Genomic DNA, 17992 nt, shown 5'->3' with positions numbered 1-17992 from the left:
TGTTAATAACAGTGTGCCACTGTGTACAAATTAAAAGCGGCACAGGAAGACTACAGTGCACAAATCCAAAAAAATAATGCCACATATACACAAGCGAGAGGCAGAAAGGAAGAGTTTGGTGGTTTTTTTATATTTATAAATTGTTAGTCTCCTATTTACTGGAAAAACAACACGGTTACAGAGCTGATCATGCTATTTGTGGCATCCCCCCTTTAAACCCAAGCTCTCCTCTAAATAAAGCTATGACTCATCTCTATATCCTCTAATTTTCCTAACTTTGCAGGCTTTTATCACAAAAAACAGGCATGCTCAATGCAGTGTCCTCTAATCTAATTGAATCGAATTCACCAGCAGGACAAATTTTCTAATTAATGGGGGTGGTATGTCAGATGCACTCAATCAGCATGCTGTGCAGAATGACATAGACTAACAAAGAGATACAGAGGACGACCGGAAATGTGTGGATGGAATGTGGCACAGCTTTCCAAGTAGCCATGAAGCTCCAAAAACTGAAACCACATATCAACATAAAGTCACAGTTCACCATTCATGCTATCAAATGCTTTCACAGCTACGGTCTTTAAAGATGACCTACTAGGTTCATTTCCAAGCCCAGACTAGAGGCTTTGCATGATGTACAGCACAAAATATTCCTAATTTATCTTGTTCTGAGCCTCGGTGCAGTCCCACAGTTTCTGGGAGGAAAAAAAAACAAGTAATTTTGCTTCCCATGACCCTCCTTGTAAATCAGCTTTCTTCTGAACGGCTTCTCTTCACAAACAGGTTTGACAAGCAGCTAGTTTGAGCTGCTGTGCCTAAAATGAGCCACACAGATAATCATCATGTTGATCAGAGAATTCATTTGCGGTATGCTTAACATTATGCACCAGAGGTTTAACATTCTGGGAAATTTTTCATCTACCTAGGAGTCAAATCGGGAAATTGATGCTATTCTTGAGCTTGTTTTATAACTAAAGCTTGACCCAGGAGTCCATTTGCTTAGTGTTAAGGGCCAGATTTACTAACGTATGCAACAAACAAAGTATTGTCTGTATTTACAAAAAGAGCACAGTGAAAAATTACGTGTAATCGTTGGGAACGGTTTCTCAATGCCAAAATACAGGGAGGGCAATATTTAAATCAAGTATGTAAACTGATTTACTAACGTTTGTGACATGCAATTTGCTGCTGATAGTGACAATATGTATTAATGGGAAAAAAAAATCATGTTTTGTTTTTAAATATGAATTTAACTGCATCTGTGTTTAGCAAACAGTGCAACTTTGGTGACTTACCAGTAAAACCAACCACACCCATGAGCACTGTTTAGGGATGGCACACATTAAATGCTATTTTGTCCTGTTTAGTAAATCTGACTCTAACACTGGGAAAGGGTAAATGGCAAAATTAGCTCAATCCAGAAGCTAGAAAATCATCCCTGAAGTTGACTGATCAGCTCACCCGGGTTCTACTGGCTACAGAAAAACTTCACAACTGGGAAGCTAATTACTGAGAGCATATCTTGTCACCTTTACACAGAGACTTCCTGGTCTTTATGCAGATATAAGAACCTTCTTCTAATCTAGCACTTGGTGTGAAAGCAAATGTTTAAATGCAACACAGTATCCTTAATGCTACATTTTAAAAAAGGTAAATCAGAAAAGTTCATTTGTTCATACTTTTCATAGATCCTCTGGCCCCTCATAAACACCTTGGCTTCATTATCCAGCGGGAATGTGCCGTCATCCTTCCGGAAGCGGTAAAACAGCTTCATGTCTTTGAAGTCCCGGTGCTCGTCACACACTGAACGCAAAAAGAGGCAAAGAAAGTTAGATTAAAGGGCTCATCTGCAAAAACACTGCCACATTTTTGTTTACTCTCCCAACCAGCCGAGATGTGGTTTACATATTTGTCTGTCCAAACTCAGTTACTAGCTTAAACTTCAATTTTGGCAGACAGAAATGAGTACGTCAGAGGGATATCTCAGGCTGAGCAGTTTGGAGACAAATGGCCAAGATTCAGATAGCCTGGAAATGTACAAAGGAGGGATCGTGGATGGAGGAGTAGTAATAAAAATGAATGCTCTGCCTTCCAGTAATACTGTCTATGTCATGGCGGTGGGTCTGTGACCCAGCATTTTGAGTTTATTTTGTATGTCTGATTTTTTATGATGTATTAGAGCAGGGGTGTCCAATCCCAGTCCTCGAGAGCTACCGTCCTGCAGGTTTTAGATGCATCCTTGTTTTGACACACCTGAATCAAATGAATGGCTTGTTATCAGGCCTTTGCCAAACTTGATGGCATGCTGAAGAGGTAATCAAACCATTAGGGATGCATCTAAAAACTGCAGGACAGTAGCTCTCGAGGACTAGGATTGGGCACCCCTGTATTAGAGTAATGGTAAGTACAAGTGTTATTATTAGTATGCCTTAATTAGGTTTTGTTTAGCTAAAGTTTTATCCATGCTCTGTTTCCTGTGTAAGTCTCTCCTCCTCTATGTATGATTTTTAGTTATGTCTGTGCCTCGTTCCTCTTATCTGTTCCCATGTTCCTCTCCTTGCGTATAATAGTTAGTTTTGCTTCCCCTGTGGCGTCATGTTCATGTGTCAGCTATTTTCTCCATGTGTTTCCGCTTCCCTCATTACCCTTCTGTGTATTTAAGTCCTTTATCATCTTTTGTTCAGCGTCAGGTTGCCTGTTGAGTTCTTGTCATGTTTTCAGGTTTTTTCATGTTCATGTTTTTATCATGTTCAAGGTTTTGTTGTCTGTCACCTGAACTTTTGCCTAAGTGTGCATCTACCTTTTGTTTAGTACCTTTTCCCAGCCACAAATAAACGGCTCGCTTTTTGTTTAATTATAGTTTCATTCCAAGTGTCTGCATTTGGGTCCTCTTCCTCCCTCCACACAGGCTGCCATTACAAACGGTGACATGCTCTAATCACTGTAATAAATTATTGTGGTCATAAGTGTAGTACACTGCAATGAGGTTAAGCAGGACAACCACAGAGGTCATACAACTACTCTTTAACCCTCTCAAGGCAGGCGTTGCAGATTTGCAACAGTTAAAAACTAACAACCTGATTACCCCACATACATATTTCATGAGGTTTTTTTTACTCAGAAGTACCACTGCAGGACTTGGTTGTGCATTAGCAACAAAAAGTTTAATTTGAGCCTGAGAGGGTTAAAGAACTTCTGAGACAAAATAAAGGTTGGTGATTGGCCTATAATTAGCTAAGACAGCTGGGTCAAGTTACTCAAGACTCTAAATAAATGTTGGTAGTATTTCAAGTAGCTTTACGTAATGATACAAGATAATGATACATGTTGTCGATGAAACAGCTAGTCATGAAGAAAAGAGGACGATCACAGAAGATCCATGTAGGTATTGAAGGAGGTCATGCAGAGAGATGATGTGACAGAAGAGGATGCTAGGAATAGTGTGAAATGGAGGAAGATGATCCACAAAGGTGAACAGCCGAAAGAAGACCAAAGGTTCTTGCTACCAGTTCAGCGGCCGACCATGTCTGAATGATGTCCGTCATCATTTGGTGACTTATGATTAGGTTGTAAGTCAGCACTTATAACTTTATAAGTTATACATTAAAATATTATAGTGGCTCTTAGGGCTGGGCCATATTATACCGTTCACGGTAATACCGGTACAAAGCTAGGCAACGATAAGAAAATGACATATCGCGATAGAATATGGGTAAAACGCGCATGCGCAGTGCCGAAAAAGCACGGAGAATGCACGGTAACGGAAAATGTGAATGGGGAAGGTAGATTGTTGAGTGAAACGGATGAGCCAGAATTGTTTTGTAAAAATGGTGCAACTTAACTTGTTTGGTGTTTGTCCGTCAGATACACAACAAAGCACTTTTTTTTCGTAGAACATGCAAGCGGCCGTCGTTATTGCCGTATTTGTCGGACTAAGGTGCTTGTAAATCTGGGAGTAATCTGGGTCCTAAACTCTGTCCTTTAAAGTCCCGAAGTCAAACAAACATCACTGAGAGTTTAAAACTGTCTAAATTCTTTCATCTTTAATGAAATGATCAGCATTGCTGCTTTACCAGGTGTAACTATGAAGTTTAACATCCAGGCATCCATTAAAACAGAATTCATTACATTTAACGGAGTTAGAAGTTAGCAGGAAGTTAGCTCGCTAGTTTCGCTAGTTACCTAAACATGATATAGCATGTTCTGACTGAGAGATTTCTGAAAAAATTCAAACGTACAGCTCTGCTATCACTTCCAACATAAATGAAGACAGGAAGCAACACAGCAGTGACGTTTGTAGGGTTACTGAAGTTGGGCTAGCTGGTATATAATGAGGCTAGCGACACAGCTGTGTTAGCATAACATTAACAGTGAGGCTCGAGAATGAACGCTAACACTTTTCCACTCGATAAAAGTTAATGTGAAGGTTCCTGATGGTTAGAGACAAATGCAATCGCATGGCAGGATGCTGTAAACGGACCAACTGAGATAATCCATCCACATTAGAAGGTTAGTCATTAATATACTGCAACAACATGGGAATAGTGCAGCTGTGACAGAATACAGCATTAATGAATTAATGGTACAGAACTAGAGGAAGCAAGAAGAATGAGTTGAATAAAGTTTGATTTATCTGACTGCTTTGTTTCGCTTAATGTGCCTTATAATCTCGTGCACCTTATGGTCCGAGAAATACGTATTTGACTTTTTTATTTGGCACACTGCAGTATAATGTTGCAAAGCACCCCTTTTTAACTTCAGTGGATATTATACATGGTTATGCTCAGGATATGTTAGCCCATTTCTACTGGAAATGCCTTTTGGTTAAACTTTCAGTGAGGAATTTGCATTTGCACTGTTAAATGTTTATATAGCTTTAATGCATATAAAAACAGCTACTTGTTTAAGTAAAATGAATGGATGGGGGGGGTTTTGCGCTAGTAAAGTTGTGGAGTTGTATTTTGTCTCGCAGAAATTATATCGTCAGTTATATCGTTATCGCAAATTTTCAAATATATATCGTGATATATATTTTTGGCCATATCGCCCTGCCCTAGTGGCTCTTACATTTTTTAATTTTCAAGTTACGTTTTTCAAACATTTGTGTCCAATTTTTCAATAATAAGTATTTGGTGTATTTTATTTTTAGGCATATTAACCTTCATTGGACAAGATGGTACAGAGAGTAGGAGAGTTTGAGGGGAAATGATCTGGGTCAGACTTGAATCCAGGCCCCTGTGACATGGATTCTAGCCCCGAGTATATCACCTGCCAACACAGCTAGCTATAGCACCACCCAGCCCATAAATTCCTGAGTTATGGCTTATGAGGTCACAGTGACTTGGCCCTTTGAGTTCTGACTTCTAATCAGCTCATCACTGAGTCCAAGATAACGTACTTGGCAAATGTAATGGAATTCCTTCCCTTCCCTTTCTGTGATACTGCAGTACACGGTGACACTAAGGAACCCTATCATCAAAACCAATTCCGATCATGAAGTCTGTAAATTTCTGCAGAATTTGCAGACATTTAAAAGAAACTGCTTTAACGAGAACCCCCAAACAATGCCTAAATAACAACATGGACAATTGTTGACAAAGAACCACCACAGGAAGCGGCTGTTAGAGAGTGACTGAGAGAACCCAAAGCCTATAATGCAGGCAAACGCTGTCTTCATGCAAAGAAACACAGATGCACACAGAGAAACAAAAGCTGTCCTGATGTTTTCTTTCAGACTGTATAGAAGCGTTACAGGATCACAGACTGGGTTTTGACATTCAGTCATTAATCTATAGCCTAGTTTCTATACGTTGGCTCTGTCTAAGTAATAACTTAAGAGGAAAAAGGCCTCTGTCAGTGGTCAAATGTGAAGCAGGTATGAGACGCTCCACTGGAGCCAAATTGGCCAGGAGACCCAGAGAATCATCCATTAAGAGGGACGGCTTGTTCCCAGAAAATGTCAGGAAGAAAACAGAGGGTGAGAGAGAGACCCTTGCTGTTATAGAAAATGGAAAATCCACTCTCACACGCATACACTTTCTCACAGACACACAGCTCTACCATGGTGAATGATGCTCTGGTCTAAAAGTTTCTGCACAATCTTGATGGCCGTGTCTCGATCTGAAGCTTCCTTGTGTTCGATCAGCCAATCAATGAGCTCCTTAGCTACAAAGCAGTTCGGGTAAGTCCGGAGGTGGTGCCTCCGGTCCTTGATCACCTTCGCCTCATGGAGCCGCAGCCTGTAAACAAGTAGCAGAGGGGAAGAAAATCTGACTTCAGCACAATTCCTTAGAAATTACACCAGAAATTGGTTGGGTTTTTTGTTGTTGTTTGTTTTGCACCTGAAAGGGCGCATTGATTTTGTAACATATAAAGAGACTGTAATAACAGTGAGGAGAGACCAGAGCAGCATGGTGTGTCATTTTACACTCATTTTGCTCATATTGTTCTAAAACAAACAGCTAAGCACTGTTGCTGACTACATGTCCCGATTTGGTTATCGATGTGAGGGTATTACAATTGAAATTTAAAGTAGAATGAAAACACAGCAAATGCATATTTTTGGTTTGAGATGAAACACAGTATTCAAACACTATCTGCAGGGATTTATAAGGTCGACTGCATGATCACATGATGAACCTCTCAAGCCAAACTTAATTTACATCATGGGCCAGATACCGCCCACTTTGATCTTGAGATCAAACCAGTGAAACTCCTCCTTATGTCAGTGTAAAAACATTTAAATAAACATTTAAACCCTGAGATCTCTTGATATAAGAAATCAAAGTGTTAGTTCAACAGTACACGTCGGTTTTCTGCATGATAAGCTTTGGTAACCCATTCCCACACTGTCCTGCGTACATAAAATCTAAAGTTTCAAGTTTCTTGTTTTTAAAATGTGAGCGCACTATAAAAAAGCAAATGTGGACATTTCTATAGTAAATAGTGAAAAATAAGAACTTCTCTGTAATTTAATTGTTTATTTAATAACTTTTCTGTAGATGGGAAGACTTATTACTAAAACTTATGAAAATACAGTTAAAAAGTTAAAAATCAATGCACTTGTTCACATTTTTGAAAGCTACTGAGTGGGCTGGACTGAAGTCTTTGCTGGGCTCATTCTGGGCCCCGGGCTTTATGTTTGGCACCCCTGGTGTAGATCCTTCATGTGCTGGCTTCACAGTGACCTCTAGCTGAACCTAGGTATTGTGAAACAGCCCACCAGTCTTAGCCAAGCTTCCTCCAGCTAGCTAGTTCCACTTCATGCTGAGTCTGTATGCAGCTGGCTAGCATCACGCCGGATTAGCTATGACAGCATTAGTCCAAGCCGACCCAACTCTACTGCCAAGACTCACGATGGGCAAACAAGCTCCTCTGAAAAACTTGGAGACTTTGCATCCATGCAGTCCTGACATCATCCTCTCTGTGTATTTAGCGCCGGTCTAATCCTCACATAAATTCAACTGGAGAGGAAGCAGAAAGCAAAGTCGTTTCATTTCTTTAACTTGTGCTGAATCACACAGTAACAGGGAGAAGGTTTTCTCAAAGAGTCTTTGCCTGCTGGCATGCCGAGTCCCAGGCTGGAAGCATTCATGAACACTTAATAACCATCAGACTCAGCCACAGTGCAACACATTATCTATTCACGGCTATGAACTGGTCACAAGACTTACTACAACAGCTGCATGTGCCTGTTCTTCTATATTACTACTTCTCTGTCTGTTTTTAAGCCATCTGCCTGAAACAGATCTGTTCTGTGATACAAGGAGTCAACACGATAGAGCACAAACAAGTGATAACATATTTTAAAACAGTCTGCTGTTATCAGTAACGGAAACCGTGTCATTCATGTTCCATGAGCTTGACTCATGATAAAGTGAGCTAACAAAGTCAAAGGAGCTTGCAAAGAAAAGCGTCTGGACTTCTTTAAGTTACTTGAAGACGTTTCACCTCTCATCCGAGAAGCTTCTTCAGTTCTAAGGTCAAATGGTGGAGAGTCCCAGATATAAACCTAGTGGGAGTATCCCCCCACAGAGGGACAAAAGGACCCCCTGATGATCCTCTAATCGCCTGAGCCAAGGTGTGAAACTGGGTGTGGGTCCCAATCAGCCAGAGTTTCGGGTGTGTTCATTGTGAAACCTGGCCCCACCTTATCATGCGAATTCCTGAGGTCAGATGGCCCAGGATGTGAGTGGGCCATCTGACCTCAGGAGGTGTGGGCACTGCTTGCTCTCATCAGCAAAGTGTAATCTTATACTTATGAATGCTGCGGTTCTCAGACTGAAAGGGAATGTGACGTTTTTAAATCTCTCATTGCATTTGGTATGAGCAAACACTCCAGGACAAAGCTAAAAAAACAAAGGAATTGCAGCCAAACACAAAAGGAGAATGTCAGACATTAAACTGTCCCGTGTGTAAGAGTGTTTCCAGGATATTTTTTTTTAAATAGGATGCAGTGAAGGGAAACCAAGAAGGACCATGGGTCATGTTTAATCAGAAAACTCTGTCATTAATAATATGAAACAAAACAAATTACAAATATTCACAAGCTACAGTGCTGTCCAAAGGTTTTGGCATCCCTTATCTCCTTATATTTTGCTTCCAAGGAGCCAGACCTAATTGTATTTTTTTTTAATTGGTCTTGAGCAATAGTTCTCCAGGCTTTCTGAAGGTCTTTCAAAAATTTTCTTTGGACATTGGCTGCTTTGTTACCCTCATTTTCACTCTAGTCCTTGTATCGGAGGAATTTTTTTTTGGTTTGTGAAGCTACTTAACACTGACCTTTGAGTCATTCAAGTATAAAACAAATACTGTACATAAGAGAAAACTTAGCCAAGAATGAATTTTAATTGTATTTTAGGCACTGTGCTATTACCAGCCAGTTTTTCTTGCATTTCTTTAGTTAAATATATGAAAAATGCCAAAGATAAAATTGTGCTTGTGCACCAACAAGGTGTTAATAGCTGAAGACTTTGCAGCATGGTGTGGAAAACTGGGCAAGTGGTGATCCTAAAAAACCACCCCAAACTATCCAGAACAGATGAAAAGTCTCTTAAAGTCATGTCCTTAAGAAATAAGAAAATAGAGAACATATAGAGAAATTGGGGGTGGCCCGAGACCTTTGCACAGTACTGATTCGTGATTTTTGGCTGCCCTGTACTATAACTATACGGTGGCCACAAGATTTAACAGTGAGGTAATGAAACCGGGTTGAAACAGTAACTATGTTTTCATTTCGCTGAGTGTTAGAAATAAAGGACAGTGCCTGACACAATTTTTCCGACTTTCTATAGCCACACTAGCCACTGAAGGAGACTGCACTTACCCACTGCACCGCATTAACCTAAATGTTAACATCAGCATTCCTAAATGCTCACAAAGGCAATTTAACATGCTGATTGCAAGCATAAATAATGTTTACTATATTCGTTGAAGGTCATTTTTTATATGCATACATACATACAAAAAAGCAGCCAAGAACAGTTTTGGTTTCTATTCATGCACTATCCATAATATGGGAAACACTGACCTGGCGATGGCAACAGATAAAATTCAATTTATTTCTCAGTGTTTGTCCATCCATAAAGCAGCCAACCAGCTTGATGTGGCACCAAAATCTATATGTGTACCAACTTCATTTTATTTTATTATATTCAATTTTTTTTTAAATCCATCAAATAGTTGAACTGTTCAAGCGTGAAGCAAAGCAGGGACAAAAAGACATCTTTAAAACTGTCAGGAATTAAGATTTAGGCCAGAGAGCAAGTCTCACAAGCCACAACCTTGAGTCCTTTCCCCCAGAACAGCGGCATCTCAGGAGACCCTGGAACAGCCTCCACAACCAACCTTTCGTTCACTGACACTGACCACAATGCCAGCTGGCAATCTCAGTGTGCAGCAGTGCCAAGGACACTGACACACACATGGTGAGCATATAATGATAAACAGGGAAAACTGTTGCAAGCAAACTGTTAATCTCTTTAGGAAGACTGAAGTGATACTGCTTGTGGTTTTTTGGAAAGCAACATACTTCAAAACACAACCACAAAAACATACTTTAGCCACATATTTCCATATAGTTCAGTTGGGGGCTGAAATTCCAGGCATTGATGCCATGCTTTACCAACTGGGCCTCTATTCATTGCTGGGGGTATGAAGTAGTGAATGAACTGCTGGTTATGTAGTCTTTTTTTCTTTTTTCTTTTTTACAGTACAGTGGGTCAAAGGGTACAGCATGTCAACAACACTGCTAGCAGTGTTGGTACAAATCCCTGATAGGATGAATGGGCAGGGCTTGATAATGACACCGGGTTAGTAAGTTCATCATTCTCTGCGGGGCTCAAAGGGCACTGTATAGATGGAGCACCAGAAATGAATGCTTCAAAGCAGGATCCTGCAGATTCTGGACATTAAAGTGATATAGTAACGTGAAAATGCGTTACATAGTGGAGGTGAGGAGCAGCAGCGTGCATGAGGAAGGTTATGCATGTGCGAATGTCTTTGTTTGGTTGTGCATGGTGCAGTGAGGCAAAAAAACAAAACAAAAACAGGCTGCTGTACCCGTTTGCATGGGGAGGGAGCCACATGATTGCATGGTTATTAACCTGCTGTCAAATATCCTCCCAAAACCCGCTTCCCTTATTTACTGTCATGGCCTTGTACATGTACCCAAAACATGCTGACATGAGCATGCATAGTAACTTACAAACTGCTAGGAATTCCTTGCTATTAAAGCTGTCAAATCACACGAAAGGTACCACAAACTTTGCCAAAAACAAGGTAGGACGCTACACCCTGTGAATTCTACGAGAACTTGGAGCTGAACCGACCGACATACCTGAGCTGTTCCCCGGTGACAAGCACCTCGGCCAGACGCTCCAGCTCGGCAGCCTTCTTCTGCATGGTGTTCCCGATGCCGTCCATCTCTCTGCTGAAACAAGAAGCAAAGGGCAGGGGGGGTTGTGTTTCTATGCATCCAAATGTGCATCACTGCTTTTTAGGTGACAAACGCATAAAGAATCACCGGATTGGACAAAGGCGTGGAGAAGATCCGTGCGCTGATGACAAACAATGCACTGACACCTCGGTTTCTGCTTACCCTTCAAGCACCATGGAGAGCGGTGAGAGCAGGATCGCAGGTATTCCTTGGATGAAAGCGAAGAAGGGAATTATTCCATCCCGGGAAACACGAGCAACAATGCCGGGAGTGAGACGCAAAAACAATCCAGGCAGCGCCTCAGTGCGCCTGCAGCTTCATCAGCAGTTCTCCACTTTCAGTTCCCTGGATTGGAAAAAAAAAAAAAACCCAAACAAGAAAATCTACTCTTACAGATCAGTGCATGCATGCATGCCCCCTCCTCCTCGTAGTCTCCTTGAACCCCTGCGTTTAATCTTTGAATTCAGCGCTAGTGACAGCAGCTCTCTCTCTTTCTCTCTCTCTCTCTCTCTCTCCCTCCGTGCGGTGCTCGGTTTGTTTGTCCCCGCGTGTGACCAACCACAGGAGCTGACTGCACGTTTTCTGCACGGAGCAGCCGGAGCCCATCCACAAAGCCCTCGCATTGGGAGGACTCTGCTGACGTCACTGGGGGAGTTCACCGAAGGGGCGGGATTACAGAGATGTATGTGTGTGTGAGCGTGTGCAGGTGTGCGTGCGCTCGCTTCTGGAAAGAATGAGGTAGGATAGGTGGGACATGAGGGGGTAATTTTAGCTACAAATTCGGCTTGTACACCTTTCTCCTTTGCATGTGTTCATGTATTTTCTAGAGGAAAAAAAGGCATTCAGTCATTTACAACTGTAAAATCAACTGTAACACCTGTGATTTACACAAACTAACAATTTGGAGCTTGATAATAAGATTTGTTTGCATTTATTCCACAAAATGGGACGTCTCCACCTCCTTTACCTGTTAAATATATATGCTATAGTGTAAAAAAGAGGGGGGAAAGACGGAAAGACACAGAAGGAGATTATGTAACATCCTATAAAGCAATTCAGTGCAGACAAAGAATGCCAACTGCAATTTCTATTCAAATAAAGTGTGTCAGTGTAGCCTACTTGTAGCTAAAAAGGCCTCAGGACAAACTCTCACAGGCAACAGGAATCCAATCATAAGCTACCAAAACATCCTCCTATGACTTGTGAGCAGGGTGTAGCTCAACCTACGCAGCAGCAGCACACAAATTCCTGTGGACATGTACACTGGCCTTACATGTGTTGCTCAATGTATAAAATAACAACATATGTCGAAACTTGTCAAGGAACTGGAAGATTAGTTTCAACTCAAAAACAAAGTATTCTGTGTTACTGTACATTTATGTACAGCCACTCCTTCATTTCTCTATATTTTGTTTGGAAAATTGGAAACAGGTCCACTGATTTTCTGGATAGAGTATATAAACAAAAAACAAACAAACAAACCAAAAAACAGATTTAGTACCTGTCTAAGAAGCTTGAAAGTCAGTATTCGCTATGACCACCTTTATTCTACAACACAGTCTGAACTCTCTCAGGCAGATTTCATGTCATTTCTTTCATTAGTCTTCAGGAATAGTTCTCCAGGCTTATTGTAAGACATTCAAAGTTCTTCTATCAGGGGTGTAATTTCCAGGGGGGTTAGGGGGGTTATGACCTCCCCAATAATCAGACCGAACTATGCATGTTGGCTGCGTCCTGTTCTGTGTCACAAGCATCCCACACCGCTCCAGTGTGGAGGCCAATCTATAACTGATAGTCTTCCTCTGTGCATCTTTCTCTTTTACTGCATTGGCTCTGTGTTGAAGCTGTAGCTAATAGGACATTTTAAAAGATGTTGTTGTGTGGTGGACCAAAATCTGATGGCCCTGCTTTCATAATTCCATCAATTCTGACAAGATCTCCACCACCACAAATGTAGCCCCAAAGCATGACAGAAGCCTCCACTGTGTTATACAGATGGCTGTAAACACTCACTGCTGTGCAGCTCTGCTGGCTCCTCAGTAAACACCAATAATACAAACCAAAAATGTAAAATTTGGATTAATCACTCTGTCAGACCTGTTGCCACTGATTTTCAGTCCAGTCCTTGTGCAATTTGGCATACCTCAGCTATTTCTCCCTGTTCCTTCAGTCCAGCTTTCTGGGATTTCCTTACCTGGAGGATTGAGCATACACCAAGACAAAAGAGAAACATGGCGAAATTGAACAATAGACAAGAACTTCTGGGTTATGGTGTAATATGGCATAACCCACAATGAACAGATCACTTCTATGGTCTATAATAAAATGAAATTACATCAAATATGCAGTGCACCAGAGTCAGGGTAGAGCATCTTTCTTCCTGCCCTCCACTCAGTCAGAGTCTTGGTGGCTGTGGCCTGGCAGTACCAACTGCTGCCAACACTGTTTACATGTGATGGTATTATTCTTCCTTGCGTACCACTTCATTTTTGCCACTGTTCTTCTCCTCCTGCCCTTTTCTCTTATGATAATGCTGGGTGGTGTAAAGGACATCCATGAACCCATCACAGGTTGGTGAGGAACAAGAGAATGGGAGGAGGCAGGAAAGGGCAGGCAGCTGGGTGGGTTGCTTTCAGAGGTAACAAGGAAATGGACCCACTTGGGAGCTTCATCTGTTTCAGTTGGGCCATCCCTGCAGAACAAAGGCAGAACAACCACACAACTGAAATACTTTTGTAATAGCCTCCTTCTCTCTTGATAAGGTAAATAATCTATCAAGTTCTCGACTGCTTTCATTTAATTGTTTATCAATTACTTAACTATTTCTGTGTGGGTGTATGCGGCAGGTTGGGGGTTCTTATCACCAACAAAAGCTGTAAACTTAAAATACAGGGTTAAGTAAAAAATGTAGGCTTCCATATTCTTCTTCATATTTTCCAAAGCCATCCAGTGGGCCGATTGAGACCCCCGGGCATTATGTTTCTCACCACTAATAATAATTTTGCACCCAATGCTTTATATGAGCTAGCAGCCAGCACCCACTCAGCCAGAGTCATGGCAGCTGTGGCTTGGCAGTACCAAATGCCAAAGTACTGCTGGTGTGTGGTAGAGTCCCTCTCCTGCTGACACTGTTTACACATGATTTTATTAGTCTTCCTTACATAACTGCCACTATATTTATTCTTCTGTCTTTTCCTCTTATAATAGTGTGGGTGGTGTAAGGCACATCCACCAGGCAAGCAGCTGCAGGTTGGTGAGGAACCATAGGAACCCTTCATACTCAAGGCAGGGATTTTTTTTTCGTAGGGCCTTCCAGATTTCTGGCATCCTTGCAGAGTGGATCAGAGGGACAGCAAAAGTGTTGCAGCCTCTCTCTCCATCATATGCCTCAGTCAACTGCTTGAGCATGACTTCCTCACTGTCCTGGATGGTCTGTATACTGGGGCTCACCTGCCAGCTTCCTCACAATCTTCTTGGTGAAGTCCATTTTAATAGCCTGTCCAAACAGGGATGTGATGGAGACCTTCACTTTATCCAGCCTGCTGAGGACATCTTGGGCATATACCTGCATCAGTCAATGATATTTAGGTCCTGCAGGCAGTGACAAACTGAATTTGCTTCTCAAGCCAGCTTTTAGCATGCTCTTCCTCCAGTTGCTTTTTTTGGCTGCTTCTGTTTCCCAACCTATGCTGACGCATGAAGAACACAACCTGGATGTCACATCCCAGCTTGTATGTCAGAAGACATGGGAAGTGGAATTGCGATGGCCAACATCTAGCTGGGAAATGATGGTGTGGCTCCAGCTGATCATCTTTTGTTTGCAGCTCCTACAGGCAAGATATTCTGAAGCCAAGTAATAAGAGTCGCTGATATCAACAATGAGCTTGATCTACTAATGTAGTCCAGCAGATATAAGATCTGACTTGCAACAGTCTGGATGTGGACAGTACAGCCTCACACGCCACAGCTTCCTATCCATCCAAAGGAACAGGGGGTGGCCAAAGTACTGCTCCAGTGCAGGCAGAGCACTTGAAGTCAGTGAATTGCACATTCTGTCTACCTTTGTGTGGTCCAGCTCTGACTGATTAAAGCGCAACCACTTGTACAAGGTTTTGGAAATCCACCTCTGGTCAATATCTGGTAAGGCGTGGATCCAGCCAGCAGGAAGGAAAATTCTCTATTAAACCGATAACCGAACTTTTTAATCCACATTTCACCTTTATTAGTTTTAACTGCCGATTTAGAAGGCAGGACTAGTCTGTGTGGTTAGGCACAGATTGGTTAATTTAGGTGAGCTAGCGAAAGATGGTGAAGATAAACCATTAATATTAGTTTGCCTTTGGGAGTGTAGTTACCTGGTTTATTGCTGTGGTGGGTACTCCGTGACGAAATGTAACTAGTGTCTTTTTTTCTGTATTGTCATTAGCCTGTTCTTATGGAAGAGAATTTGGACCACTAGAAAGACAAAAAAGTAGCCACGTCTTTCTTTTTTGTTTCTTTTCCAGAATTCTGACTTTAATCTCAGAATTCTGACTTTTTTCGTCAAAATTCTAATCTCAGAATTTTGAGATCAATCTCATAATTCTCAGAATTAATCTCAGAATTTGTGTCTTTTTCTTAGAATTCTGAGATTAAAGTCAGAATTTTGGCTTTTTTCTTGGAATTTTTACTTTTTTTCAGAATTCTAATCTCAGAATTAATCTCTTTTTATCCACATTTCACCTTTATTTCACCTTAATCACCAAAGTGATACATTAGTTTTAGCTGCCGATTTAGAAGGCGGGACTAGTCTGTGTGGTTAGACACAGATTGGTTAATTTAGGTGAGCTAGCGAAAGATGGTGAAAATAAACCATTAATATTAGTTTGCCTTTGGGAGTGTAGTTACCTGGTTTATTGCTGTGGTGGGCACTCTGTGACGAAATGTAACTAGTGTTTCTGTCTGATTAGCCTGTTCTTATGGAAGAGGATTAGGACCACTAGAAAGACAGAAAAAGTAGCCACTTCTTTCTTTTTTCTTTTCCAGAATTTTTATGAAAAAATTCTGACTTTTTCTCAGAATTCAGAATTTTTTCTCTGAGATTAACCTTAGAATTCTCAGACTTAATCTCATAATTGGTGTCTTTTTCTCAGAATTCTGAGATTAAAGTCAGTATATTGAGAAAAAAGTGTGTTCGACAATTAGCTTGAGACGTCCTGCCACCTTATTAGTGTAAAGCTCAACAGCGACATCTGCTGACCAACGGAACCTTTTAAAGTAAGAGAGGAAGAGTGGTACGCTAACGAATTGCAAGTGTGCACTGAGTTTGTCACGTGGGCCAGTGGCGCAATGGATAACGCGTCTGACTACGGATCAGAAGATTCTAGGTTCGACTCCTGGCTGGCTCGTCGTATTTTTAGCCTTCATTCTCTTATATAAGAGTTAAATGCTGGATGACTTGCTAGAGATGTATAATTCCAAGAAATAGTGGATGTATTGATTATATTGTTTGCTAGTGACCAGAAGAATAAAGAGGCAGGCCTGTTGCCTGAACTTGCTGGAATTTCTAGAAAGATTTGACCAATTCAATGTGGTACAAAGAATCAAAATCGATCAGTCATCAATCAGGCAATTTTCTTGGCAACAAGTACAGCTTCAGTTCAGTTTGGTTGTTTGGGGGAAGACAAAGTTTCTTGGATAAACACAGATATGTATTATTGTTATAACTATTAGAGGTTGTGTCAGAACCATCACAATACCTAGGATCTCGTGGAGATGGAGACGTAATTCGTTCTACGGAAGTGAAAGTAAAACAAGGAAGCTTTCTTAAATTTACATATGAGGAGAGTGGAAAAGATCGAGCCAGCCAGGAGTCGAACCTAGAATCTTCTGATCCGTAGTCAGACGCGTTATCCATTGCGCCACTGGCCCACGACGATTTCCATTCGAGCACGTCCTACTTCACAACAGTGTAAGTATTTGCAGTCTAGGTTTACTCGTTCTTTTTATAAGTATAACATTAAAAAGAACAATAATTGTTAAATGAATAAATAGTAGTAGTTACAACTTAATGAGAAAAAACTCGGCCTAGTTGCTCTCTATGCCAGCAGGTGACGCCATCGTGCTTATTTTCAGAGCTAGTGAACACGGTGCCTAAACAAATCAGAAGATCATAGGATCGAGTTCTTCCTTGTTGCGTTTTTTTTAGCCAGCTAGTCTGCCTGCGCCTAAAGAGAATGTGTGTAGACTAGGGGCTTCCAACTCCAGTTCTTGAAACCTACTGTCCTTCAGCTTTTAGATGCATCCTTGTTCCACAAGACATGAATCAAATGAATGGCTTGTTACCAGACCTTTGCCAAACTTGTTGGCATGCTGAAGAGGTAATTCAACCATTTATTTCACCTGTGTTGGAGTAGGGATGCATCTAAAAGCTGCAGGACAGAAGCTCTCGAGAAGTGGAGTTGGAGACCCCTGTTGTAGACTATCATTGCAGAAAAGAACATAGCAGTGGCTGCCGTGCTCCTCAGGACTAATACTAAGGAGGACATTGTCCGGAATTTGAATATGTGGCACAAAAACAAACCAATGGAGGCCCCAGTAGAGTGCAATCAGATGAAGAGTTTATTAAGAACACACGCGTGGGAAGAAGCACACAGCATCACATCAGCAGACTTCTTCGCCCAAAATACGCAGACAATGGCTTTTTATAATGTCAGGGTTACCGCCCCTTCACACGTTATAAGAACATTATTTGCATCTTGAGAACATTATGTGCATAGTTTACAGACAATGATCAATTTTTAGAGCTAAAGGCAGACACAGAAGTTCCTCTTTCTAGCATCTTTTCCAAATATGGTGATGACTTCAGGCCCTGAAGGCCCCTGTGGACTTGTCCTCCTCTCTGACACATCTTCTGTCACCTGTTACTAAGCAAACTCAAATAAACAGGTTGCTGAATGCATTCAGGCCTTTGCTCAGGCCTGTTTCTAGATTGTATGTATTATGTGTTTTGTAGGCATGTATGCAGTTTTAACCTTCTGTAGCTCAGAAGTTACAGAACTCAGTTACTTCTAGCTC

The 17992-nt window shown here is 41.3% G+C and overlaps 1 protein-coding gene and 2 non-coding genes across 4 annotated transcripts in view; 1 reads left to right on the top strand and 2 right to left on the bottom strand.

Moving 5' to 3' along the window:
* Positions 1–11536, bottom strand: part of deptor (DEP domain containing MTOR-interacting protein) — a 37638-nt gene extending 26102 nt beyond the window's left edge. Inside the window, exons 1-4 of one of the 2 annotated variants that reach the window (XM_084942613.1) lie at positions 11099–11536; positions 10838–10927; positions 6061–6239; positions 1680–1803 (exon numbers count right to left, since the gene is read on the bottom strand). In XM_084942613.1, coding sequence (XP_084798739.1) covers positions 1680–1803; positions 6061–6239; positions 10838–10927; positions 11099–11112 — 407 coding nt within the window. In that variant the 5' untranslated portion in view covers positions 11113–11536. Of the gene's footprint in view, positions 1–1679; positions 1804–6060; positions 6240–10837; positions 10931–11098 lie in introns of both variants that reach the window. The other variant, XM_084942612.1, reaches the window with a different exon arrangement.
* A 4714-nt stretch (positions 11537–16250) lies between these two features.
* On the top strand, positions 16251–16323 carry trnar-acg (transfer RNA arginine (anticodon ACG)). Its single transcript has one exon. It is a non-coding gene; the product is annotated as a tRNA-Arg (tRNA).
* A 450-nt stretch (positions 16324–16773) lies between these two features.
* On the bottom strand, positions 16774–16846 carry trnar-acg (transfer RNA arginine (anticodon ACG)). The gene has a single exon. It is a non-coding gene; the product is annotated as a tRNA-Arg (tRNA).
* Between the last annotated feature and the right edge of the window lie 1146 nt (positions 16847–17992).

The sequence above is a fragment of the Perissodus microlepis genome, chromosome 11, assembly GCF_051167445.1.
Source record: "Perissodus microlepis isolate ML-2025 ecotype Zambia chromosome 11, ASM5116744v1, whole genome shotgun sequence".
Classification (NCBI taxonomy): Eukaryota; Metazoa; Chordata; class Actinopteri; order Cichliformes; family Cichlidae; genus Perissodus; species Perissodus microlepis.
The sequence above is the reverse complement of the archived record's forward strand: the minus strand, read 5'-3'. Positions and strand labels throughout refer to the sequence as shown.